This window comes from Macaca thibetana, chromosome 13 (genome assembly GCF_024542745.1).
Source record: "Macaca thibetana thibetana isolate TM-01 chromosome 13, ASM2454274v1, whole genome shotgun sequence".
In the NCBI taxonomy this organism is placed as follows: Eukaryota; Metazoa; Chordata; class Mammalia; order Primates; family Cercopithecidae; genus Macaca; species Macaca thibetana.
In genome coordinates this window covers 103,494,722-103,519,358 of record NC_065590.1, presented here as the reverse complement: position 1 = coordinate 103,519,358, position 24,637 = coordinate 103,494,722, and the positions used below count along the sequence as shown (strand labels likewise).

Sequence of the window (24,637 nt, the reverse complement as noted above, 5' to 3'; positions counted from 1 at the left end):
AGGAGGATGGGAATCTGTCCCTAGATCCAGGCAAAAGCGATTGAGTCTCAATAAATCTGGCACCAGAGTTCCAACGCTGGATTCGTTCCTGGCAGAAATTCGTGGAGCCTGTTGATGAGATGGGTTCAGACCCATGAGAGTTACTGGAAGATGGAGTCACCCTCTTGGGTGGCAGATTTCAAAGAGCCCAAGGCCCAGAGGGCGAAACAGTCTTTGCTAATTCCAAACCTCAGTTCAGTACTTGGTCGCACAACCTGAGGATTGTTCCTGAGCCTGAGCGGCGTCTGAGGGGTCAGGGGACAGCAGCCACCACTGCTCCCAGGGACCAGTGGCTCTGTGTTGGGCTCAGGAACGGGGATCAGAGAGGTGGGGGGAAGGTGGGCCTTGGGGTGGCAACTTTCAAGGGAGGGACTTTGAGTTCAGATGGGGTCGTGTAAAACCAGGTGGGGTCATCTTGTCTCCAAAATTGGAAAGGAGGAAAGTTCCCTAGGGCAGCCGCCTCCTGCCTGGATGCCTTGCACTAGGAACTGGCTATCTTTTTAGAGCTAAGGTGATGTGGCCGTTCTCAGTGTAAAGATGAACGTTTAAAGCCATCGCATGTGGGTAGCCGGAATTTTGATTTGGTGGGAAACACTTTGCCTGTGGTAGGCAGAGCACTGCCCCAATCTTTCACAGCTATTTGATTGTATTTACAATTTTGAAACATCCATGCACCAGAGAAGACAGCACACCGGTAATGTGCTGTCTGCTGGGGGAACGTAAGAGGGGAGAGATCCCCTTCTTACCCTGTGCTCTTGGTAAGAAGCTCAGAGGAGCGTGTGCTGTTGTGGGGTGGAATCCACAGAGAATCCAAGCTGCCCCAGAAGGTGCTCTGTCACTGCAGGGACGGAAACACCACAGCGGGGTTGGGGCAGTCGCCAGTGAGATGGGCCTCCTCGTGCTTCAGGGATGTGGTTCTCAGGAGGCATTTTGTGGTGCCTGTTTTTTTTTTTTTTGCTGGGCATTGCTGAAGTTACTTAACAAAAATGTAGAATAGCATGTTTGGCAACTGAAGCCATGATTTTTTCCCATTGTCTATTTCATTCTTTTTTTTTTTTTGAGATGGAGTCTGGCTCTGTCACTCAGGCTGGAGTGCAATGGCACGATCTCGGCTCACTGCAACCTCTGCCTCCCAGGTTCAAGTGATTCTCCTGCCTCAGCCTCCTGAGTAGCTGGGATTACAGGTGTGCATCATGGTGACCGGCTAATTTTTGTATTTTTAGTGGAGAGGTGGTTTCACCATGTTGGCCAGGCTGGTCTCAAACTCCTAACCTCAGGTGATCCACCTGCCTTGGCCTCCCAAAGTGCTAGGATTATAGGTATGAGCCACAGGGCCTGGCCCCATTGTTCATTTCATTTTTAACATGTACTTCTTCTCAGGATTCCATGTTTAACCCCCTCCCACTGCTTGTCAAGTCTGCCCCTTCCATTGATGGGAAGGCCCTAAGCGTCTTGGGCCCTGGCTGGGAGATAAGGATGTTGTTCTTAAAGAGGTCCTGGGGGTAGCTGTGGCTTCTCTGTTTACAGAATGGAATTCCTCTTCTAAGAAGGCAGTCAGAGGGTGAGACCTCAGGGAAGCAGAGACTCCTTCAGGGGCCTGTGTGCCCTCACCCTGTGCCTACCTGCCATGGTTCCTGCTGTGCGTCTGAGAGCGCCCTGATGCAGGGCCTGTGTCTCCTCTGTGCCCATAGGCCTAGATGGGGCCTGTCGCAGGAAAGTGGACAGAAACTCTCTGAATGGGCAGCGGGGTCAGTGAATGAGTGGAGTGAGTGAAGGCACAAGAAATCCCTGCCTGGGCTGCTCCGGGGATCAGTGGATGAGTGGAGTGAGTGAAGGCATGAGAAGTCCCGCCTGGGCTGCTCTGGGGTGAGTGAAAGAATGGAGTGAAGGCATGAGAAATCCCGGACTGGGCTGCTCCGGGATCAGCGGGTGAGTGTGAGTGAAGGCACGAGAAATCCCGGACTGGGCTGCTCTGGGATCAGCGGGTGAGTGTGAGTGAAGGCACGAGAAATCCCATCTGGGCTGCTCTGGGTTTCTCCGCTCGCTACTCACCCCTTTTCTTGGGAGATGGAGCCTGATCATTGCTGAAGCCACTCTTGGAACATATGCGGAGTGAGGGCAGTAAAAGCCTTGCTGAACACCTGTTTATACCTGAACAGAATTATTTCTAGCTAGAGAGGAAATTCCCATGTCAGCCTTTGATTCCTGAGACATTAAAAAAAAAAAAAAACTAAACCCAGTTTGCATCCAACAAACACTGAGAAGTAAGGTTTGACTTGCACACTGAGTGGGTGGGGAGCAAGAGTTTACTATTGCTTTCAGAAGCCACATACCACAAGGAGCCAAAATACTGCTGCTCAGGCAGCAGCCGGGAGACTATGGTTATGAGCCCAGTGGACCAGCATGTATGGCTACAAACCTTGTGGTGCCCCTTGTTTTTACGTTTTATTTTTATTTTTTATTTTAATTTTATTTTCTTTATTTCATTTTTTTTTTTTTTTTGAGACTGAGTCTTACTCTCTCACTCAGGCTAAAGGGCAGTGGTATGATCTCTGCTCACCACAACCTCCACCTCCTGGGTTCAAGCAATTCTCCTGCCTCAGTTTCCCGAGTAGCTGGAATTCCAGGCACCCGCCACCATGCCTAGCTAATTTTTGTAGTTTTAGTAGAGATGGGGTTTCACCATGTTGGCCAGGGTGGTCTCAAACTCCTGACCTCAGGTGATCCGCCAGCTTCGGCCTCCCAAAGTGCTGGGATTACAAGCGTGAGTCACTGCGCTTGGCACATTTCAACATTATTACAATTTCAGGACAATGACAGCAGGGCAGTAACCCACATCTGCAGACTGCCTGCCCTGGAAATACTTCGTAGACATTAGATATAATAAAGATTCGGAAACGTGGAAACACCACAAGGAGAAGAGCAGAAGGCTCTATTTGTGAACTTTCGTTCTGTTGTTTGTTCCTTTATTCACTCATTCATTTGTTCACTCAGTTTGGTGCCTGCTCAACTGCAGGCTTCTGCGTGCTCAGAGACCTTTACGAAGCTGTAGCTTGCACAGATCACTCGCGCGTGGACCCAAGCCTGCAGGGAACAAAGAAGGTGGGAGGAGTGAAATCTGCTGGTGGGAGGAGTGAAGTCAGCTGGTGGGGTCCTGGGTTTCCACTTTTCAGTTGTCCTTATTGTTCTACTATCCACGTGAGCACAGGGGAGCAGGGCGTGGGTCTCTACAGGGGAGCAGCGGGTGCGGGGTGTGGAGAGGAGGCTGGAGGCCTGGTGGTGGAGTTGGGGCCGATTGTTCAACTCCATATTGCATTGTCTTTATCGTGAGGAACTGTAATAATGTACAAGGTTGTTTTGGGAATTAAATCAGATATGTGTCCACATTTGGTATACAATATATATTGACTCCTTGTTCTCTCCATCAAAAACCTATTTTTAAAAATCCCTTATGTCATGACTGAAGGAGGAAGGTGGGCCCTTCCTTTGAGGCATGGGGAAAGGGTAGTTGGGCAGAAAGAGGAAAGCAGCCAACAGTGCTAGGAAGCCCTGGATTTCAGTCCCACCCTCACCACACACTAGTTACGCAATGCTGGGAAGCGTTCTTAATTTTTCTTTTCTTTGGCTTCCTCATCTGTGACGAGGGCCTGATAGTGCTGATCTCTGTGCAGTGTATGGGAGTTATTTTCCTCTAACCCAGTGGACATTCTGCACCCCTATCCTTTACAGAGTCATTTCTGCAAGGGGCTCTGTAGGAAGAAGCCAGGTCCTCATGTGGTGCACGATGACCCACACTGCAGGATGGCACTGAATGGAAGCAGGTTTCCCTGTGCCCATTCCGTGGAGAACTGACTAACGCAGAGGCACTGGGCGGGGCGCAGGTGTTCTCAGATGAGGAACCCTGGCTTCCAGTGCTTTCCCTGGGCTGGGAGCCCATGCATGTGATCACAGTAGGATCAGGAGCTGCCATTCGCTGAGCATTCGCTGTGTGCCACACTGGGTCACGGTGCCACGTGCATTAATTACCTCTGCTATCCCTTCAAATAGCCTATCTCCACATTAAGAGAAGGGCAGGGGCTTGCAAAGGGCATGTGGTGTGGCCAAGGTGCTGGTAAGTAGTTCAGCGGATTTGTAGCTATCCCTCACCCACTGCACTCAGGATGCCAAGTCCCGGGAGGTCTCTGGGCAGTGCCATGGCCCCTCCATGGCCCAGGGAGGCAAGCGCTGGCTGCCCCACAGTCATGAGGGTGAGCTCCATGCCACCAGCTGCGCCCTTCCTCTCCCAGCACCCATCAGTGGCATGCAGTCTGCCTCAATAAGATTAGATAATCCATAAGCTACAACTACATAAAGTTGAGTAAAAAGACACTGAATGCTATGGATACTGTGCTGTGATATCTTTTAAAACTCAAAAGTGGCCGGGCGCGGTAGCTCACGCCTGTAATCCAAGCACTTTGGGAGGCTGAGGCAGGTGGAGCACGAGGTCAGGAGATTGAGACCATCCTGGCTAACACGGTGAAACCCCGTCTTTACTAAAAATACACAAAATTAGCTGGGCATGATGGCGGGCGCCTGTGGTCCCAGCTACTCAGGAGGCTGAGGCAGGAGAATGGTGTGAAACCAGGAGGCAGAGCTTGCAGTGAGCCGAGATAGTGCCACTGCACTCCAGCCTGGGCGACAGTGCGAGACTCCATCTCAAAAAAGAAAAACAAAAAAAAACAAAAAAACCCTCAAAAACAAGCCAGGCTGGGTGCGGTGGCTCACGCCTGTAATCCCAGCAGCTTGGGAGGCTGAGATGGGCAGAGCACTTCAGCCCAGCAGACCAGCCTGGGCAACATGGCGAGACCCTGTCTCTACAAAAAAGACAAAAATTGGCCAGGCGTGGTGGTACAAGCCTGTAGTCTCAGCTACCAGGGAGGCTGAGCTGGGAGGATCCCCTGAGCCCAGGAAATTGAGGCTGCAGTGAGCCAAGATGGCACCACTGCACTCCAGTCCTGTCCCCAAACCAAAAACAAGCAAAATGTGACAGAATATGCTTTAAGAACGCATAATGTGTAGGAATACTGCTTAAACCCCACCAGAGGAGAAGCTCACATTTGGGTTGGCATCCCCCAGGGGAGGGCGGGTGGATGGGAGCAGGGCTGGGGTTTCGGGGCTGGTGAGGCAGGTGCGCTCACCAGTGTCTGCTGTGTGGTGAGACCTTGTCATCGTGTAGTTGTATACACACATTAACTCCTAATGAACTAGAAAGTGAGCATCAAAAATGACACCTCGAAGTGTTAGTAATTATTGAAGCTGGGCAATGGGTACGTGGAAGTTCACGGTACTGGTTTTGTGTGTAACTGACATTTCCCATCACAATGTTAATGATGATGAGAGCCTCAGCAGGACAATGCTGGGCCCCGTGATGGCTGCGTCACTGCACGAGGTGGGCTCCCACCCACGGCCCCTTCTCAGCAGAGCCGGGAGCCCCTACTTTCCTCCTGGCCTTCCCACTCCTATGCTCTGTGAAGTCATCTCTACTTCTGATTCCTTGTGGATTCTTGCAGGATTTTTGAATAAAAGGGGGTGTGGGCAGTTTCTGAATTAACACCTTTTTCCACCACCCTTCCCACACGCGCAGTGGGCCCCGGAGGGGCGGGAGTGGAGCCGGGATTTGAGTAGGGTCTTCATGGACAGGCTGGCGTGCGGACTACGTAGACCATCATGATATATCCGAAGCTCATGGGTTTACTTTTTGTGACTTTGAGCTTTTCTTTTCTTTTCTTTTTCTTTCTTTCTTTGTTTTTTTTTTTTTTTTTTGAGACAGGGTCGCACTCTGACTGCCCAGGTTGGAGTGCAGTGGTGCGACCACAGCTCACTGCAGCCTCAACCTCCCGGGCTCAGCCTCCCACTTCAGCCTCTCCTGTAGCTGGAACTACAGGGGCGTATCACTACACCTGGCTAATTTTTTGTAGAGATGGGGTTTAGCCATGTTGCCCAGGCTAGTCTCAAACTCCTTGACTCAAGCCATCTGCTGGCCTCGGCCTCCCAAAGTGCTGGGATTACAGGCATGAGTCACTGTGACTTTCAGCTTTAAAGTACCTTTGTTCCCCTGAGCCATTCTTGGACACCCGGGATGAGAGGCGGCGTCAGCTTTAAGGTCTGTAGTTTTCATAGAGGTAGGACAAGTCTGTCATCTTTCGCAAGTGAAGCTCTCCCACTCACTTGCCCAAGCTCTGGCTCCGCCCTGACTCTAACCCTCTCTCCCTTCCCGCCCCGCCCCTTCATTAACCCTTGCCTCAGCGGTAATGGACATTTAACACGGAATGTTTATGGCGGTAACACCAGCTGTCGCCACGTCATCTTTTTGTCTGTTACCATTAGAGGGGATTTTTTCAGATTTGGGAGAAGGATTTCAAATGACTTCCCTTCAAGCTGCAGGCCTGTCTTGGGCATCTTGACCTCCACACATTTCTGGGAGGACTCCTCGTGCAGCAGGACTTCAGGTGGTAGAGGTGGGCTTTCGCCAGCCAGAGGTGGGGTCTCCGTAGACTCCATGGGGCCCTGGCTTTTGGGATCTGTCTGGACCACCCTCCCCTGGCTTTTGTAGCAGGGCTGTCACGGGGCTGTTGATGTGGAAATCCCCCCACCACAGATGGCCTTTCTCTGGCAGCTAAGGTGACCTTCATTTTGGGCCTGAGAGGGCCAGCCGGCCTGGAATTGAGGGAGAGGAAATGCAAGGTGCCCTGACCCACAAGCCTTGCAAAGCCAATCATTGCTCACCCACTGCGTCTGCGTCACACAGGAGTCTACAGGTGTCTCACACTCGGAAAGTCGAACCCGAGCCCCTGACTTGGCCTCACCTCCTCAGTTCTGTTTCTCAGCGGCTGGCTGCACTGTTCACCTGGCTGCTCAGAACAAAGGCTTTCATCTTTGACTTCTCTCTGTCGTTTCCCATATAATTGATCAGCAAAACCTGTCAGCTTTGCTTCCAGACTGCATCCCAGACTGTTGTCATCCCCTCCACCCACAATGGGGTCCAGCTGCTGTCCCCGCCCACTGTGCTGTTGTGGTCACCTTGGCTTGGCCTCCTGTCTTCGGTTGCTGTGCCTCTAAGTCCTGTCTCAAGAGCAGGGTGGGCCGGGCGCGGTGGCTCAAGCCTGTAATCCCAGCACTTTGGGAGGCCGAGACGGGCGGATCACGAGGTCAGGAGATCGAGACCATCCTGGCGAACACGGTGAAACCCCGTCTCTACTAAAAAATACAAAAAACTAGACGGGCGCGGTGGCGGGCGCCTGTTGTCCCAGCTACTCGGGAGGCTGAGGCAGGAGAATGGCATGAACCCGGGAGGCGGAGCTTGCAGTGAGCTGAGATCCGGCCACTGCACTCCAGCCTGGGCGACAGAGCAAGACTCAGTCTCAAAAAAAAAAAAAAAAAAAAAAGAGCAGGGTGACCCTTTTATAAAGCCGCTCCCTGATCCAGACCCTCTGTCTCATACAGAGCAACCCCCAAAGCTGCCGGGCGCCGGCTACTGTCTGGCCTTTGCCTCCTCTGTGCCCACCAGGCCAGCCCACCTCTCCCCGCATCGTCTGGCATGCACTGCCTCAGGGCTTTCTCTGAGCCGCTCTCATCCACCTGTCAGCGAGGCTTCCCTGGCAACCGTCTTGAACAGCAGCATGTGTCCCGGCCACTGTACCCTGCCTCACTCTTCCCCACGGTGCTTACCCCTGCCTTTGTCTGTCTCGGTCTGTCTGTCTGTCTCTTCCAATAGGAATAAAAACATAAATGTTCTTGCTGTACTCCTGGTGCCTAAAACTGCCTGACGTTTGGTCGGCATCCACAAATGTTTTTGAATGAATGATTAACCAAATGAAAGGACGCCAGGAAGTATCCAGAAACATGGTCTTTGGGATGGACAGATGCTCCTGTGGCTTCGATGCTCTGCGGGAGCCCCAGGCCCAGCTCGCCGTGGCTCTTTTTCAGCTCTACTCTGGGGCTTCTGTCCGCACTCTGCCCTTCTGGACTGTCTCTCTCTCCCCTCCTGTCCCTTTCCCTCTGTTTCCTGGCCTCTCCTTCAAGTTTAGTAGTTTCCATTGCCCTGTTTGTTTTCCAAGTTTTATTTATTACATATACATATATATGTATTTGGGATGGAGTCTCGCTGTCATGCAGGATGGAGAGTAGTGGCATGATCTCAGCTCACTGCAACCTCCGCCCCCTGGGTTCAAGCAGTTCTCCTGCCTCAGCCTCCCAAGTAGCTGGCATTACAGGTGCCCACCACCACACCCAGCTAATTTTTGTATTTTTAGAAGAGACGGGGTTTCACCATGTTGTCCAGGCTGGTCTTGAACTCCTGACCTTAGGTGATCTGCCCACCTTGGCCTCCCAAAGTGCTGGGATTACAGGTGTGAGCCACCACACCCGGCCTTGTTTTCCAAGTTTTAACGCCCTCCGCGATGATGAAACAAAGGGGGCAGCACATACCCGCCCCTCCTGGGACACCCCTCTTCCTGTGGGCTCGGCCCCCACCTCCCCAGGACCCTGGGTTCCTGAGGCTGGGGCTCCTCTCTCCTTATTGATCTCACCGAGGAGGGCCCGTATCCTGTCACCTAAGGAGATGTGGGGTGTGGATTTGTTGTCTGTGAATGGAGCCGCTAAGCCTGGAGCTCCTCAGGCACCTGGGCTGTTTCCTTTAGATGTTTCTCGCCTCCCTCCACTGTGCCCAGCTCTGCAGAGGCTCCATGTCTGTCGCTGGCCATGCTGTGTGGAGACCCCCTACTCCACTCTGTGTAGGAACTGTTTGTCCCAGAGACCAGATGGAACTCCTTGGGGTGGGCGAGTTGTAGGCCTTCAACCAAGGCTCACTGACCGGGGCTGGCATGCACTTGGTGCCTGGTGCCTGACCTTGGGGCTGCTGTGGAAGCTTCTCAGTGGAGGCTCATGATTGGTGCTTGAGTGAGTGGGGAGAACCCGGCATGGGAGCCCAGACAGCCCTTCCAGGCGCCAGGAGGGCTGCACGCCTTGCCTCCGAGGCCTGCTCACTGTCACTGGCTGCCCGGCTGTTGCAGTTCCCATCACTATTTATTCCTTCCTCTGTGTAGGAGTCGGTGTCCTGCCTGCGCTCAGGATGAGGGGGGATCTGGCCCTGGCGGGCGTTCTAATCAGCCTGGCCTTCCTGTCACTGCTGCCGTCTGGACATCCTCAGCCGGCTGGTGATGACGCCTGCTCCGTGCAGATCCTCGTCCCTGGCCTCAAAGGTAACCATTCCCTGAACTCTCGGCTGCTGGCCAGTGGCCTCTGGGCCAGCTCAGAGACTCCTATGCAGCTGGGCAGTTCCACAGAAAAGCACAAAGCCTGGGCAAATCTTCTCACCCCATTGGGCCTCAGTTTCCCCATCTGGAAATCAAGGGTTGGGCAACATGAAGTCTAAACTGTCTTTGGCCATGGAATTTCTAATTCTGAAGTTAGCAATTTATTTGCAACTCAGCCCTCTCCAGGGGGGCCTTGCTGGAAGGCACCTGGGTTTTTGTCAGACCCTGCACACACCGCCTCGTGTGATCCTCCCCATGAGATGGTCTCATTTGGACCATTTTATGCATGAGGAAATTTGAGGCTCAGAGAAAATTTGCAATCTGCGTAAGTTCCCCAAGTATGCTTCTACATTGCTTCCTGAGAGCTCTTAATATTTTATTTTAAAAATTAAAAAATCCCTGGTGGTCTAGTGGTTAGGGGAAATAAAAGAAACAAACATTTTTTTTTGTTTGTTTTTTCTTTTTGCTTTATCTGCAATCTGCTCCCAGATAGAGATAGTTCTGCATGTCAGGCATGGGTGAGAAAGTCCCTGAAGCTGCAGTATCTGAAGCCTTCCGAGTAGCATCTTCACGTAAGAAAATCACCAGCTTCTACAAAGCAGAGGCAACAGGTCCCCAAACCTGGTGGAGCCTGGTGTGAAATGAAAATGTGGGCCCCTTGTTCAAAATTACAGAACTCAAGAAGGGACAGCAGAGTGTGTGCCAGTGTCGGGTGGCAGGGCCGGGGCCGCAGCTGAGGGGAGTCACGTGGGTGCTGAGGGGGTGGAGGGGCACATTGACCTTCTGCGCCCTGAATCAAGTCCGCCTCCTCCTCATCCCCACGCAGGCTGCTTGGGCCTTCAGCATCTCTTGTGGAGTGGCTGCAGCTCTTTTTATTGAAACATTAGAGAAGAGCGGATTCAAACCCACGATCAAAACAGGCACCACAAAAGACAAGCCCTGCTCAGCCCATGTGGTGCAGAATCAGCCCTCTTCCAGGGCACAGGGTCCGGACAGCTCAGGGCCACCCTGCCAGGCCACGCGGCTCTGGATGGAGGCTCTTTTCTGGCTGTGTTCATTCACCCTGCTGTTGGAAACCAAGTGGGCCGCCCTGCAGCCCAGACAAGCCAAGTGGCCTTTGTGCTTTTAATTCTGATGAATGCGCTTGCTTTAGAAGATGTTTAATTATGTTGGAAGCAGCTTAAACTGTTGGACGTGTATGGCTCTCTCAGAAGTTTTGGTGAAAGTGGCTTTGGCCCAGACTTTGTGGTCGCATGTGTGGGTTTGTGAGTGGAACCTTCAGCTTTAAGTTGGAAACCATGGCTGTGGAGAGCTGGACTTTAGGCTGGGGAGGTCATGTCCCTACCCGATGTGGTGGGTGCCCCCGACTCCCTACCATTCTCTTCCCTGCGCCCTGCCAGGTCTGTAGCCCGCACTGTGGGGACCGTGGGGTGGGCTCCAGGGTCCTTTCTGGATGCTGCCTTTCCCAGGTGCTGTTGGGAGGGTCCTTCCCAGCCGTCCACGTCCTGGGTCCTCTGGATATGCTGTCATTTCCCGCATGGGTAGGGTCCCTTCCCAACCTTCACAGGCTGGGAAGTAGGGCAGATCTGAGTGTGCTGTGGGTCAGCTATGCTGCGTGATGGGTCACCTGTCCTTCCAAGCCTTGGCCTCCTGGTCCGTGAGGTTGGGGAGGCAATGCCAGCTTTGGGTTCTGTGGGGATGCAATGGTAGCACCAGGAGTGGGCACACGGTGACCGGGGACCCAGCCCCTGTTCCTGGCTCTGGGACAGTGACTTACAGAGCTCTAACCCTGTGCAGGCAGTGAGCCCAACCAGGGAGCAGATCAGGTGTCCGTCCAGCACGTGCCCCGTGGGTCTGCAAGTGAGAGGTGAGCACCGGGGTGAGGAACGGTTTAGAAGGATTCAGGATGCCCAGTGTGTCAGAAATTGGGTTACTCAATGGAGAAAATGGTGTGTGCCAGCAGACTTCATCCCTGCCAGCCACAGCATGTGCTGTAGCACCCCAGGGCCGCTGGAGGTCAGAGAGGAGAGGCAGCGTGCAGTGCAGGGCAGTGCAGCTGGAGGTCAGAGAGGAGAGGCAGTGTGCAGGGCAGTACAGCTGGAGGTCAGAGAGCAGAGGCAGCGTGCAGTGCAGTGCAGTGCAGCTGGAGGTCAGAGAGGAGAGGCAGCGTGCAGTGCAGTGCAGTGCAGCTGGAGGTCAGAGAGGAGAGGCAGCGTGCAGTGCAGTGCAGTGCAGCTGGAGGTCAGAGAGGAGAGACAGTGTGCAGGGCAGTGCAGCTGGAGGTCAGAGAGGAGAGACAGCGTGCAGTGCAGTGCAGCTGGAGGTCAGAGAGGAGAGACAGTGTGCAGGGCAGTGCAGCTGGAGGTCAGAGAGGAGAGGCAGCGTGCAGTGCAGTGCAGTGCAGCTGGAGGTCAGAGAGGAGAGGCAGCGTGCAGTGCAGTGCAGCTGGAGGTCAGAGAGGAGAGGCAGCATGCAGTGCAGTGCAGCTGGAGGTCAGAGAGGAGAGACAGCGTGCAGTGCAGTGCAGCTGGAGGTCAGAGAGGCAGCGTGCAGTGCAGTGCAGCTGGAGGTCAGAGAGGAGAGGCAGCGTGCAGTGCAGTGCAGCTGGAGGTCAGAGAGGCAGCGTGCAGGGCAGTGCAGCTGGAGGTCAGAGAGGAGAGGCAGTGTGCAGTGCAGCCGGAGGTCAGAGAGGAGAGGCAGCGTGCAGTGCAGCCGGAGGTCAGAGAGGAGAGGCAGCGTGCAGTGCAGCCGGAGGTCAGAGAGGAGAGGCAGCGTGCAGGGCAGTGCAGCTGGAGGTCAGAGAGGAGAGACAGCGTGCAGTGCAGTGCAGCTGGAGGTCAGAGAGGAGAGGCAGCGTGCAGTGCAGTGCAGCTGGAGGTCAGAGAGGAGAGGCAGCGTGCAGTGCAGTGCAGCTGGAGGTCAGAGAGGAGAGGCAGCGTGCAGTGCAGTGCAGCTGGAGGTCAGAGAGGCAGCGTGCAGGGCAGTACAGCTGGAGGTCAGAGAGGAGAGGCAGCGTGCAGTGCAGTGCAGCTGGAGGTCAGAGAGGAGAGGCAGCGTGCAGTGCAGTGCAGCTGGAGGTCAGAGAGGCAGCATGCAGGGCAGTACAGCTGGAGGTCAGAGAGGAGAGACAGCGTGCAGTGCAGCTGGAGGTCAGAGAGGAGAGACAGCGTGCAGGGCAGTGCAGCTGGAGGTCAGAGAGGCAGTGTGCAGGGCAGTACAGCTAGAGGTCAGAGAGGAGAGGCAGCGTGCAGTGCAGTGCAGCTGGAGGTCAGAGAGGAGAGATAGCGTGCAGTGCAGTGCAGCTGGAGGTCAGAGAGGCAGCGTGCAGGGCAGTGCAGCTGGAGGTCAGAGAGACAGCGTGCAGGGCAGTGCAGCTGGAGGTCAGAGAGGAGAGGCAGCGTGCAGTGCAGCCAGAGGTCAGAGAGGAGAGGCAGCATGCAGTGCAGTGCAGCTGGAGGTCAGAGAGGCAGCGTGCAGTGCAGTGCAGCTGGAGGTCAGAGAGGAGAGACAGTATGCAGTGCAGTGCAGCTGGAGGTCAGAGAGGCAGCGTGCAGGGCAGTGCAGCTGGAGGTCAGAGAGGAGAGGCAGCGTGCAGTGCAGTGCAGCTGGAGGTCAGAGAGGAGAGACAGTGTGCAGTGCAGTGCAGCTGGAGGTCAGAGAGGAGAGGCAGCGTGCAGTGCTGTGCAGCTGGAGGTCAGAGAGACAGCGTGCAGTGCAGTGCAGCTGGAGGTCAGAGAGGAGAGGCAGCGTGCAGTGCAGCCGGAGGTCAGAGAGGAGAGGCAGCGTGCAGGGCAGTGCAGCTGGAGGTCAGAGAGGAGAGGCAGCGTGCAGTGCTGTGCAGCTGGAGGTCAGAGAGACAGCGTGCAGTGCAGTGCAGCTGGAGGTCAGAGAGGCAGCGTGCAGGGCAGTGCAGCTGGAGGTCAGAGAGGAGAGGCAGCGTGCAGTGCAGCTGGAGGTCAGAGAGGAGAGGCAGCATGCAGTGCAGTGCAGTGCAGCTGGAGGTCAGAGAGGAGAGACTGTGCAGGGCAGTGCAGCTGGAGGTCAGAGAGCAGAGGCAGCGTGCAGTGCAGTGCAGCTGGAGGTCAGAGAGGAGAGGCAGCGTGCAGTGCAGTGCAGCTGGAGGTCAGAGAGGAGAGGCAGCGTGCAGTGCAGTGCAGCTGGAGGTCAGAGAGGAGAGGCAGCGTGCAGTGCAGTGCAGCTGGAGGTCAGAGAGGAGAGACAGTGTGCAGTGCAGTGCAGCTGGAGGTCAGAGAGGAGAGGCAGCGTGCAGTGCAGTTGGAGGTCAGAGAGCAGAGGCAGCGTGCAGTGCAGTGCCTACTTTTAAGGAAACAGACACATACGTAGTCACCATTCATTCATTAGACAAACGTCTGTTGAGAATCTACCAGGCAGGCTCCGGGCTGGGATGAAGAAGCCATGGTCCGTCTCCTCACAGTCCCGCCATTCAGCCCAGGACATGAGGTGGCATCTGGTCTGTGAAACACGGCACGCGCCCTCCCCCTGCACCACTTGCATTTTGGATCCTGAAACCTTTGCCGACTCCACATTTGGCTGAAGAATCTTCCTGGGCACACACGCCTGGCTGCCACTGACTGCTGGTGGTGCTTGAATGACATTTATTTGTCATTCCAGGCCTAATAATAATATATCATCTTTACATTTAGAGAGAATGACAACTCCTTTTAATGGGAAAAAAGCAGTCTTTTTTTTTTAGTGGTTAAAAAAATGACTGTAGGTGGGAAAACATTTATCTGTATTAACAAATGTGTTGCCTGGAAATATGAAAGGTCATAGTTCTTCTTATAGGTTTTATCAAATTAATTTTTTTTTGCTTTTTTTTTTTCTTTTTGCGATGGAGTTTCTCTCTTGTTGCCCAGGCTGGAGTGCAGTGGTACGACCTTGGCTCACTGCAACCTCCACTTCCCGGGTTCAAGCGATTCTCCTGCCTCGGCCTCCCAAGTAGCTGAGATTACAGGCACGCACCACCATGCCTGGCTAATTTTTGTATTTTTAGTAGAGACGGGGTTTCACCGTGTTGTCCAGGCTGGTCTCGAACCCCTGACCCACCCGCTTTGGCCTCCCAAAATGCTGGGATTGCAGGTGTGAGCCACCACGCCTGGCCTATCAAATTAATTTAAAAATCATTTACTGCCATTCTTTAAAACAGCATTGATAAAGCCAGTAATGGGGCCTGAATAACATGCGCTGTGGGAGGTTTGCTCTTCTGACATCTGACGGTCTGTCTGTGCCGTCTCCCCTTGTGTAGAACAGGCCAAGCAGGCTGAGGTCCCGGCTTCCTCCTCTCTGACTTCCCATGGCCCTGGGGTGCCGTGGCACTTGCTGTGGCCGGCAGGGATGTGAAGTCGCTGGCACACGAGTTTGTTCAGCCTTAGAAGCCGGTGGCACGACAGTCAAGCACTGTCCACGGATCTTCCTCAACTGGCTGTAAATATGTTGAAATACCTTAGGTTCTCCATAAAATAACTGGCGTGTGCCTTCCTAGCTGGGCGGGAAATGACCCCAGATGCAATCTAGGTAAAAGATTTTTATTCGTAGATTTGTGCATGATTTGCAGGGAAGCCAGGCAAACAGTAAATGCCAGCCACGTTTTGTTTCTTTGAGCAAGGAGAGAGCCGCATTGTGATGATGGTGGGAAGTGAGCCAGCGGTTGAAATGTTAGCCTCTCCTGGCAGAGAAATAACTTGTCATTAGAACTGTGTAGTCAATCATCTGAAAATGAAAAGGATGCTCGCTGGGTCTACATTACAAAATGCACAGCGCTGAGTGGGGAGGTGTATAGACATCCTGCTCTGGAGTCATTACCTGCAGGGACATACATCTTTGTGACCCCTGGGACCAGTGGACAATGAACACTTCAAACCCTGCCAAACTGGCCAGGTGCAGTGGCTCATGCCTGTGATCCTGGCACTTTGGGAAGCTGAGGTGGGAGGATGACTTGAGCCCAGGAGCTTGAGACTACCCAGGGCAGCATAGTAAGACCGCATCTCTGGGGGAAAAAAAAAACAAAAAAACCCAAAAAAACAAACAAAAAAAACAAAACAAAAAAACCAAGAAAACAAACAACCCTGCCAAATTGTGAACAGTGCTTGAGAACAACCTTGGTTCTTAAGATGCGTGGACAGGGCAAGTCTGCAAGGCGGAGGCGACGGGGACCGCAGAGAAACCAGGGCAGCCCCGCCATGGATGGTAGGCCTCTGTACTCTCCGGTCTTTAGTGCTGCTGGTCCCGAACCAGGGATTAAAATACTTTTTCTCGTGACAACCAGCACGGCGTCTTCCAGGGCGTATTTTGTTCAATCCTCATCAGAGCTGAGGAGGGCCAGGCTGGGAGGGCTTACGCTGGGTTTTGCACAGGAAGGAAAGCAGTTTCTGACTCCAGGTTTGGGCTCCCCACACTGCAGGCACAGCCATGAGGCATTTGGGGTACCTGCTGCCCAGCGCTGGCTGAAACACGCCTGGCCCTGTTCAGCAGACACAGGTCCATTAAGCAGAGCCCCTGGGAGATGGCGTTTAAGTGGATTTTGTGATTAGCTGAGATATATGAGGAAAATCCATGTGAAATCCTCTTCTTTCGAAAGTCGTGCTGTTTTTAATGACTTACTGTTCTTTCTTTCCTGCTTTAGTAACGAGAGTTTGTCGGACACAGTGTAATGTGTGGTGTTCTCAGGGGCCTTCCCTGCCTCCAGTCGTTACTATGAACTATTTTTCTTTTCTTTGATTTTGTTTTTTTTGGTTTTTTGCTTTTTTAGAGACAGGATCTTGCTCTGTCATCCAGGCTGGAGTGCAGTGGTGCAATTAACTGCAGCCTCCAACTCCTGGGCTGAAGAGCTCCTCCCACCTCAGCTTCCTGAGTCGCTGGGACTACAGGTGCACAGCAACACATCCTGCTAATTTTTTTTTTTTTGAGACGGAGTTTCACTCTTGTTGCCCAGGCTGGAGTGCAATAGCGTGATCTCGGCTCATTGCAACCTCTGCCTCCTGGGTTCAAGTGATTCTCCTGCCTCAGCCTTCAGAGTAGCTGAGATTACAGGCACCCACTACCACATCCGGCTAATTTTTGTATTTTTGGTAGAGACGGGGTTTCACCATGTTGACCAGGCTGGTCTCGAACTCTTGACTTCAGGTGATCCACCCGTCTTGGCCTCCCAAAGTGCTGGGATTACAGGTGTGAGCCACCATGCCCAGCCCTTGCTAATTTTTTTGTAGAGATGGAGTCTTGCTGTGTTGCCCAGCCTGCCTTTAAGTGATCCTCCTGCCTTGGCCTCCCAAAGTGCTGGTATCACAGGCACGAGTCACTGCACCTGGCCAACAAGTTTTCAAAAATCAGATTAGAGACAAGCAGATGGATGCAGGTGGAGGTTGGTCAGAAGCTATCATGACAAACTTGTCCTTACTGCTTTGTCTTTAGGACGAGAGGAGACGAGGGTGAGTAGTCATGCTGGTTAGTGAGTCTCGCTGTGAGGTTTCGATGCCTGAGGAAGGCGTGGTAAAGACACACTGGCATGCCAGCACATCCCAGCTTGGACATGTCACTTGATTCTCACAGCTGCGTCTTCACCTGTAGAGTGGACACAGTGCCCAACCCATGGTGAAGTTATTATGCAAATAAGTAAATGCCATGTACAAACTCCAGGAGCTTTCTTAAGCAGTTTGAGAAGAGCTGGCAGACCTGCTTAGTGTTAATTCTCTACGAGTGCTGTTGGAGCACCCTCCTCTTCCTGGTGCTCTGGGGGACCCAGGGTTGGGTGAGATGGAGCTGCGTCTTCTCGGAGCTTTCAGCCTGTGGGGGAGAGAGCAGACTGCTGTCATGTAGGTGGTGTGAAATGCTTTATGAAGGAAACATTCTTCTGCCCTCCTCTCGGCCACAATCACTGTTGGCCTGGACCATGGCATGGATGGTCAAGTTATCCCCATGGCCCGTGGCATGGATGGTCAGGTTATCCCCATGGCCCATGGCATGGACGGTCAAGTTATCCCCATGAGCTCCAGGCATGAAGTCGCTGGGCTGCCTGCTGCCCCAGGCTCGCGGCTGGCTCTGCCCAGCCACCTGGCTTCCCGTCAGCCCTTCCAGCCCTTCCCCCTCGTCTGTGCACCTGCTGACCCTGTGCTCGGAACACTTCTTACTCTGTGCCTGGCTACCCTGCTCAGCAGCTCAGACTGAGAGCCACCCCTCAGAGGGACTTTTCGGATCTTGCCGTCTAAATTATGGCTCCTTTGTTGAGGTGATTGCCTCATTTTATTCTTGCGCTCCGTGTTGCTAATTAGAATTCTTATGTCAATCTGATTCTCATTCACAGGCATGCAGTCTATAAAACTGTTTTCCCCTCCTGGGTAGCTGACAGAATTTTCTCTTTATTCTCAGTGTTCTGCGGTGTCGCTCTGACATATCTGAGTTACTTTTCTCTGATTTTCCCCGTGTGGTTCTCTGCAGGCCCTTTCACAGCATTCTTTCATGGCTTTCCTTAGTACTGGGAAATTGCAGCTACTGAGTCTTCACAGCCACAAAGCCTTTGTTCCTCTCTTTCCAGAAATGCTATAAGATGGCCATTGGCATTTGTAAGTTTTTCCTTCAACTCTCAACTTCATAACTTCAAAACAAACAAATGACACCTGCATTTCTTATTAGTACTGCCCTGTGAACAATGCTTCCTCCTCACCCCTGGCTTCACGAGGCGTCTTCGTCCTTGGCCACCGGGGACTCGCCTTTCTGCGGAGTGGCTCCCGCGCAACGTCTTTGCTCGGCTCTTTCCGCCGCAGTGTGCTGTTGTTCACGGACTGGCCTCTCCCATGTTATGAGGACCTCAGTTCACCGATTGCACAGTCAGCGTCCGGCTGCTCCACCTTTCTGTCTCCTCTGTTCTTTCTTCTGCACGATGCTGGTGCCCCTGAAACCTCTGGGGATTCTTAATGCTGAGTTTATCTTGTTAGTGGATATTTCTTGCTAAACTGTCAACACTTTTCTTTTCTTCTTACAAGATAGGAAAGCAGACTTGAGAACTACTTGGAGCCTCAGGGCAGCGTGTGAGTGTCCGCCGTGGGTCAGCCCAGGGGCAGCCCAGAGGCTTCTCAGCAGGTGGCCCTGGGGGACTGGGGCTGGGTCACGGGGGTGATGTGGGGATGTGCCAGCCGCTGTCGCTGTGCTTTTTTCTTTGTTACTTGGATTTAAATGGAATGTCCCCTCCGTGAGGCCAGATAATCAGCTTTGGGGATTTTGTGGAGGGATCTGTAATCTCAGCTGAGCCTCTCTCCAAGACAAGGTGCAAATGGAGAGTTATAGAGAAGCAAAGTTTACGTGAACGCTGGCACGGTTGTGCAGAGAGGGAAGGTGAACTTGTAGCATGTCAGTGCACACACATGCACACCCATGCACATGCACACACACACATGCACACCTACGCTCACACACGCACACATGCACATGCACCCACACGCACATCTATGCACATGCACACACACACGCACACAGATGCACACACGCAGACGTGCACACACACGCACACATGTGCACACAGCTGCACACACGCACACGTGTACACACACATGCACACACACACACTCCCTCTCTGCAGCCATTCAGAGGAGGGATAGTGCAACAGGTAAGAAATGCGGCCTTATAAAAATGACTACAGAGCTGAGTCCCAGCCAGCAGATCAGAGTGGTCCTGTTGAGAGAATCCAGAAGAGCCTCCGGGAGAACCAGGTGAGAAGGCGGATGCTGGACAGCAGCCGGCTGACCAGGCAGGCTGGGCAGAGGGCACAGAGTAGGGAATGACCGGGATCCGAGGTAGAGACCACACTGAGGAGGGGCTCAAGTACTGGGCGTCACTGATAGCTAAATCCAGAGACATAATAGAATTCCGTGTGTTTCAGGACAGTGGTTTTGGTGTGGATTAGAGTGTGGGGAGCAGACTGGAGCGGAGGCATTGGTGCCCACAGGCCTTCCTGAGGCCCCTGGCCTCACTGCGCACATCTCTGAACTGTGCCTTGTAGGGTGTCTCCACCGTGATTCACCCTCTGTCTCCCGCACCTGCTGAGCCCCGGAAGCGGGTGGACGTGCCCACCTGGTCACAGGCAGCCCCCACGGTGGAGGCCCTGGCTGAGCAGGAGCCTGTGCCTGGGGGACTCATGCTGACAGGGCTGGGGGGTGCTGACATAGCGCCCGAGGTCATCCTTCCCCGAGTACCAAGCAGACGAAGCGCAGGGAGAGGTCGGGGTGTCGCTTCCCGTGGGGGGCACCTGGAGACGCTGCCGCCCTTCTCATTGGTGTTAGGGTGGGGGAGAGCTGGCATTTAGATGGGGCACTGTGTGCCCAGGGACAGACTGGGAGCCCACCAAGAAGGGGAGCTGGTGAAAGAAACATGCCCTTTCTAAGAGAGAAGGTAGGGCAGGGAGAGAAATAGCCCTAAAAACAGAATCAGGGGCACCCAGCGTAGGGGCTGGGCTGCAGGCAGGGGGGAGGGCGTGGGGACAAGGGGCCTGGGCACCTGCAGGGACCCAGAGAGAGCCCTTCTAACTGTTCTTCCTCCACAAATCACTCTGGGATGCTGTGCTGGTCAGACAAGCTGCTAAATGGATGTGACTTCTTCCACAGGGGATGCGGGAGAGAAGGGAGACAAAGGCGCCCCAGGACGGCCTGGAAGAGTCGGCCCCACGGGAGAAAAAGGTACCCACAGCCCTGGGCCGGCCCTCAGACCTCTGAGGATGGAGGCACCACTTCTGCTAGAGCTGGGTGGGGAGGTGGGGGTGGTGGTTCCAGAGAGGACAGGACCTGCATTCTGGGTCCCAGGGAGGCAGACGGCACAGGGCTTGGCTCGGGAGCAAGGAAGGGAGAATGCTCCTTCAGCAGTGCTCCGTGTGCTGACCTGTGCGGCCCCAGGAGAGAAAGTGTGTCCTGGAACTCAGCAGAGGCTCCTGGCCTCTGTAAGCCTCATCTGTAAGATGGGAATAACAGCTTCCAGATCATTTGTGAGCGCTAAGTGGATCAGTGTCGTTATGAAGACACTGTGGCAGGGTACACAGATAGGACCCTCATCACTGTGAATCTGTCTCCTCCTAAAGTCGGATGATCTGCCTGCCTTGTGGGACTGTGCCGAGGCTCATGGGAGCCAGATCATACATGTAAAGGAAATGTATCATGTGTTAAGTAGCTGCACAGTACATGGCAGGGGTTAAACACATGGTGGCTATTATCTTTATATACTCCTTGTTACTGCTTTAAATTTTTTAAAATATTTTTTCTTTTTCTTTTCTTTTTGTTTTTTTTGAGACAGAGTCTTGCTCTGTCGCCCAGGCTGGAGTGCAGTGGCACAGTCTTGGCTCACTGTAACCTCCACCTCCCAGGTTCAAGCCATTCTCCTGCCTCAACCTGTTGAGTAGCTGTCATGTGCTATCATGCCCAGCTAATTTTTTTTTTTTTTTTTTTTTGGTATTTTTGGTAGAGACTGGTCTTCACCTTGTTGGCCAGGCTGGTCTCGAACTCCTGGCCTAAAGCAATACATTTTTTTCCAAGTCATTAAAAATTGTCTCTAGAAATGCTTTCTCAATATGTATACATCATTCTATAAGAACATATACTACAGTTAGCCAACCCCCCAACCAATCCTTTAACATTGGAGAGTTAAGTTGTTTCCAATTAAAAAAAATTATTATAACAAAACAAAGATGATTAAATATATATTTAAGCCCATACACTGTTTTTGAAACGTTTTTGAGGTGTAATGTTTGGACATTCCCATTTTGAGATTACAGTGCAATTGGTTTTGACCATTGCCCCCACCTGTACCCTCGTCCTGAGCAAGAGCTAGAACATTCTTATTTCATTTAGCGTAATGCCCTCCAGGTTCATCCAGGTCACAAATGGTAGGATTTTCTTATATTTCAAGACTGAATAATATTCTGTTATATATATGCCATGTTTTCTTTATCCACTGATTGGTCAACGGATGCTTAGGTTGTTTTCATATGACGGCCATTGTGAATAATGCTGCAGTCAGCATGAAACTGTAGGGATCTCTTCGAGATCCGATTTCATTCCTCTGCCTGTGAACCCAGTAGTGACATGGCTGGATCATGTGGTAGTTCTGCTTTTGATGTTTTCAAGGAGCCTCTGTACTGTTTTCCATTCCCAGCAGTGATGTCTAAGGGCTCCCCTTTCTCCACATCTTCTCCAATGCTTACTCTCTTTTGACTTTTTGATACCAGCCATCCTCACAGGTGTGAGGTAATGTCTCATTGTGGCTTTAGTTTCTATTTTCCTAATAATTGATGACGTTGAGCACCTTTCCGTATATCTGTTGGACATCTGTATGTCTTCTTTAGAAAAATGTCCGTCTGTAATCCCAGCACTCTGGGAGGCTGAGGCGGGCAGATCACGAGGTCAGGAGATCCAGACCATCCTGGCTAACACGGTGAAACTCCGTCTCTACTAAAAATACAAAAAATTAGCCGGGCATGGTGGTGGGCGCCTGTAGTCCCAGCTACTTGGGAGGCTGAGGCAGGAGAATGGCATGAACCCGGGAGGCGGAGCTTGCAGTGAGCCGAGATCACGCCACTGCACTCCAGCCTGGGTGACAGAGCGAGACTCCATCTCAAAAAAAAAAAAAAAAAAAAAAAAAAAGTCTATTCAGATTATTTGGCCATTTTTAAATTGGGTTATTTGTTTTTTGGCTATTGAGTTGTATGAGTTCCTGATATATTTTGGATATTAACCTCTTATCAGATACATGGTTTGCAAATACTGTCTCCCGTTCCATAGGCACCTTTCTGTTTTGTTGATTGCTTTCTTTGCTGTGCAGAAACTTGTTAGTTGGATAGGTTAGTCCCACTTACTTATTTTTGCTTTTGTTGCCTGTGCTTTTGGGGTCATATAAAAAAAAATCATTGCCAAGACCAAAGTCAAAGAACTTTTCCCTTACATTTTCTTTTAGGAGTTCTGTGATTTCAGGTATTACATTTAAGTCTTCTATTTTGAGCTGATTTTTATGTATGGTATAAGACAAGGATTCAGTTTTGGTTTTTTTTGCATGTGAATATTCAGTTTTCCCAGTAACATTGTGTATTCTTTGTGCCTTTGTTGAAGGTTAGTTGACTGTATATGCACGCACGGGCTTATTTCTGTGCTTTCTATTCTGCTCTATGGTCTGTGTGTCTGTTTTTATGCCAGTGCTCGTTTGAGCAAGTATACTGCTTTGATTACCATCTATCCGTAATATAATTTAAAATCAGGAAGTGTGATGCCTTCAGCTTTGTTTTTCTTGCTGAAGACTGCTTTGGCGATACATGACCTTTTATGGATTCACATGAATTTTAGGATTTTTTTTCCATTTCTGTGAACAGTGCCTTTGGAATTTTGATGGGGATTGCACTGAATCTTTAGATTGCTTTGGGTAGTGTGGACATTTTGAAATATTAATTCTTTTGATCCATGAACATGAGATATTTTTTCCATTTATTTGTGTCCTCAATGTTTCATAGTTCTCAGTGTACAGGTACACAACTCTTCCTTGGTTAAATTTATTCCTAAATATGTCATTCTGTTTAGTGCTACAGTCAGGGAGACTGTTTCCTTAAATTTCTTCAGGTAGCTCGTTGTTAGTGTATAGAAATGCTGCTGATGTCCGTGTGTTGATTTTGTATCCTGCAACTTTACTGAATTTGTTTGTGAGTGCTAACCAGTTTTTAGTGGAGTCTTTAGGGTTTTATTTATATAAGATTATGGCATCTGCAAACAGAGCCAGCTTTCTCTCTCCCTTTCCAATTTGGATCCCTCCCTCCCTCCCTCTCCCTTTCTCTTCCTTTCTTTCTCTTTCTTTCTCCCTTTCCTTTTCTTTCCTTTCCCCTTTCTTTTTCTCTTTCTTGCTTAATGTTCTGGCTAGGACTTCCAGCCCTATATTGAATACAAGAGGTGAGAATGGGCATCCTTGTCTTGTTTCTGATTTTAGAGTAAAGCTTTCAGCTTTTCACCAGTGAGTATGATGTTAGCTGTGGACTTCTCATATATGGCCTTTATTGTGTTGAGATGGATTCTTTGTATATGTGCTTTCTTGAGAGCTTTTATCATGAAACAACACTGAGTTTTGTCAAATGTTCTTTCTGCATCTACTGATGATGATATGATGTTTATTCTCTATTCTGTTGATGGGGTATATCACATTTATTGATTTCTGTATGTTGAACCATAGGCATAAATTTTGCTTGATCATGGTGTAATCCCTCTCCTTTTTTTTTTTTTCTGAGATGGAGTCTTGCTCTGTTGCCCAGGCTGGAGTGCAATGGCACGATCTTGGTTCACTGCAACTTCTGCCTCCTGAGTTCAAACGATTCTTCTGCCTCAGTCTCCCGAGTAGCTGGGATTACAGGCATGCACCACCATGCCCAGCTAATTTTTGTATTTTTAGTAGAAATGAGGTTTCACCATGTTGGCCAGGCTGGTCTTGAACTCCTGACCTCAGGTGATCCGCCTCCCTTGACCTCCCAAAGTGCTGGGATTACAGGCATGAGCCACTGCGCCTGGCCATATATAATCCTTTTAATGTGCTGTTAAATTTAGTTTGCTAGTATTGTGTTGAGGATTTTTGCATCTATGTTCATCAGGGATATTGGCCTGTAATTTTTTTTTCTTCTACTGTCCTTTTCTGGCTTTGGTATCAGGGTAATGCTAGCTTTGTAAAGCTAGTTCAGAAGTGTTCTCTCCTCTTCAGTTTTTTGTAAGATTTTAGAAGGATTGGTATTAATTCTTATTTAAATTTTTGGTAAAGTTTGGCATGAGGATGCCAGGTCCTGGACTTTTCTTTGATTGGAGATTTTTGACTATGGAATCAGTCTTATTACCGATATGTTCAAATTTATTATTTTTTCATTATTCAGTCTCGGTGGGTTGTATGTTTCTAGGAATTTATCCATTTCTTGTAGGTTATTCAAACTTTTGATGTATAATTATTCATATTAGTCTCTTATGACCCTTCATATTTCTGTGGTATCAGTTGTCATTTCTCCATTGCATTTCTGATTTTATTTGAGTTAGCTCTTTTTTCTTAGTCTAGCTAAGGTTTTGTCAATTTTTTTTTTTTTTTTGCCTTTTCAAAAAGCAACTCAGTTTTGTCGCTTTGCTATCGCTCTTCTAGTCTCTATTTGATTATTTCTGCTCGGATCTTTGTTATTTCCTTACTTCTAACTTTGGGCTTCGTTTGCTTGTTTTTTTCTAGTCCCTTATGGTGTAAAGTTAGATTGTTTGTTTGTAATCTTTCTTTTCCTTTCATGTAGGTATTTGTTGTTATAAACTTTCCTC

The 24,637-nt window shown here is 51.1% G+C and overlaps 4 protein-coding genes across 17 annotated transcripts in view; 1 reads left to right on the top strand and 3 right to left on the bottom strand.

Moving 5' to 3' along the window:
- Positions 1-24,637, bottom strand: part of ADI1 (acireductone dioxygenase 1) — an 847,802-nt gene that overhangs the window by 112,601 nt on the left and 710,564 nt on the right. The window lies entirely within an intron of this gene.
- EIPR1 (EARP complex and GARP complex interacting protein 1) overlaps positions 1-24,637 on the bottom strand; it is a 579,020-nt gene that overhangs the window by 407,179 nt on the left and 147,204 nt on the right. The gene's annotated exons all lie outside the window — the stretch shown is intronic.
- RNASEH1 (ribonuclease H1) overlaps positions 1-24,637 on the bottom strand; it is a 173,270-nt gene that overhangs the window by 55,868 nt on the left and 92,765 nt on the right. The window lies entirely within an intron of this gene.
- Positions 1-24,637, top strand: part of COLEC11 (collectin subfamily member 11) — a 361,397-nt gene that overhangs the window by 311,764 nt on the left and 24,996 nt on the right. The window contains exons 3-4 of one of the 2 annotated variants that reach the window (XM_050754060.1): positions 9,123-9,278; positions 19,943-20,014. In XM_050754060.1, coding sequence (XP_050610017.1) covers positions 9,123-9,278; positions 19,943-20,014 — 228 coding nt within the window. The remainder of the gene's footprint in view (positions 1-9,122; positions 9,279-19,942; positions 20,015-24,637) is intronic. The other variant, XM_050754061.1, reaches the window with a different exon arrangement.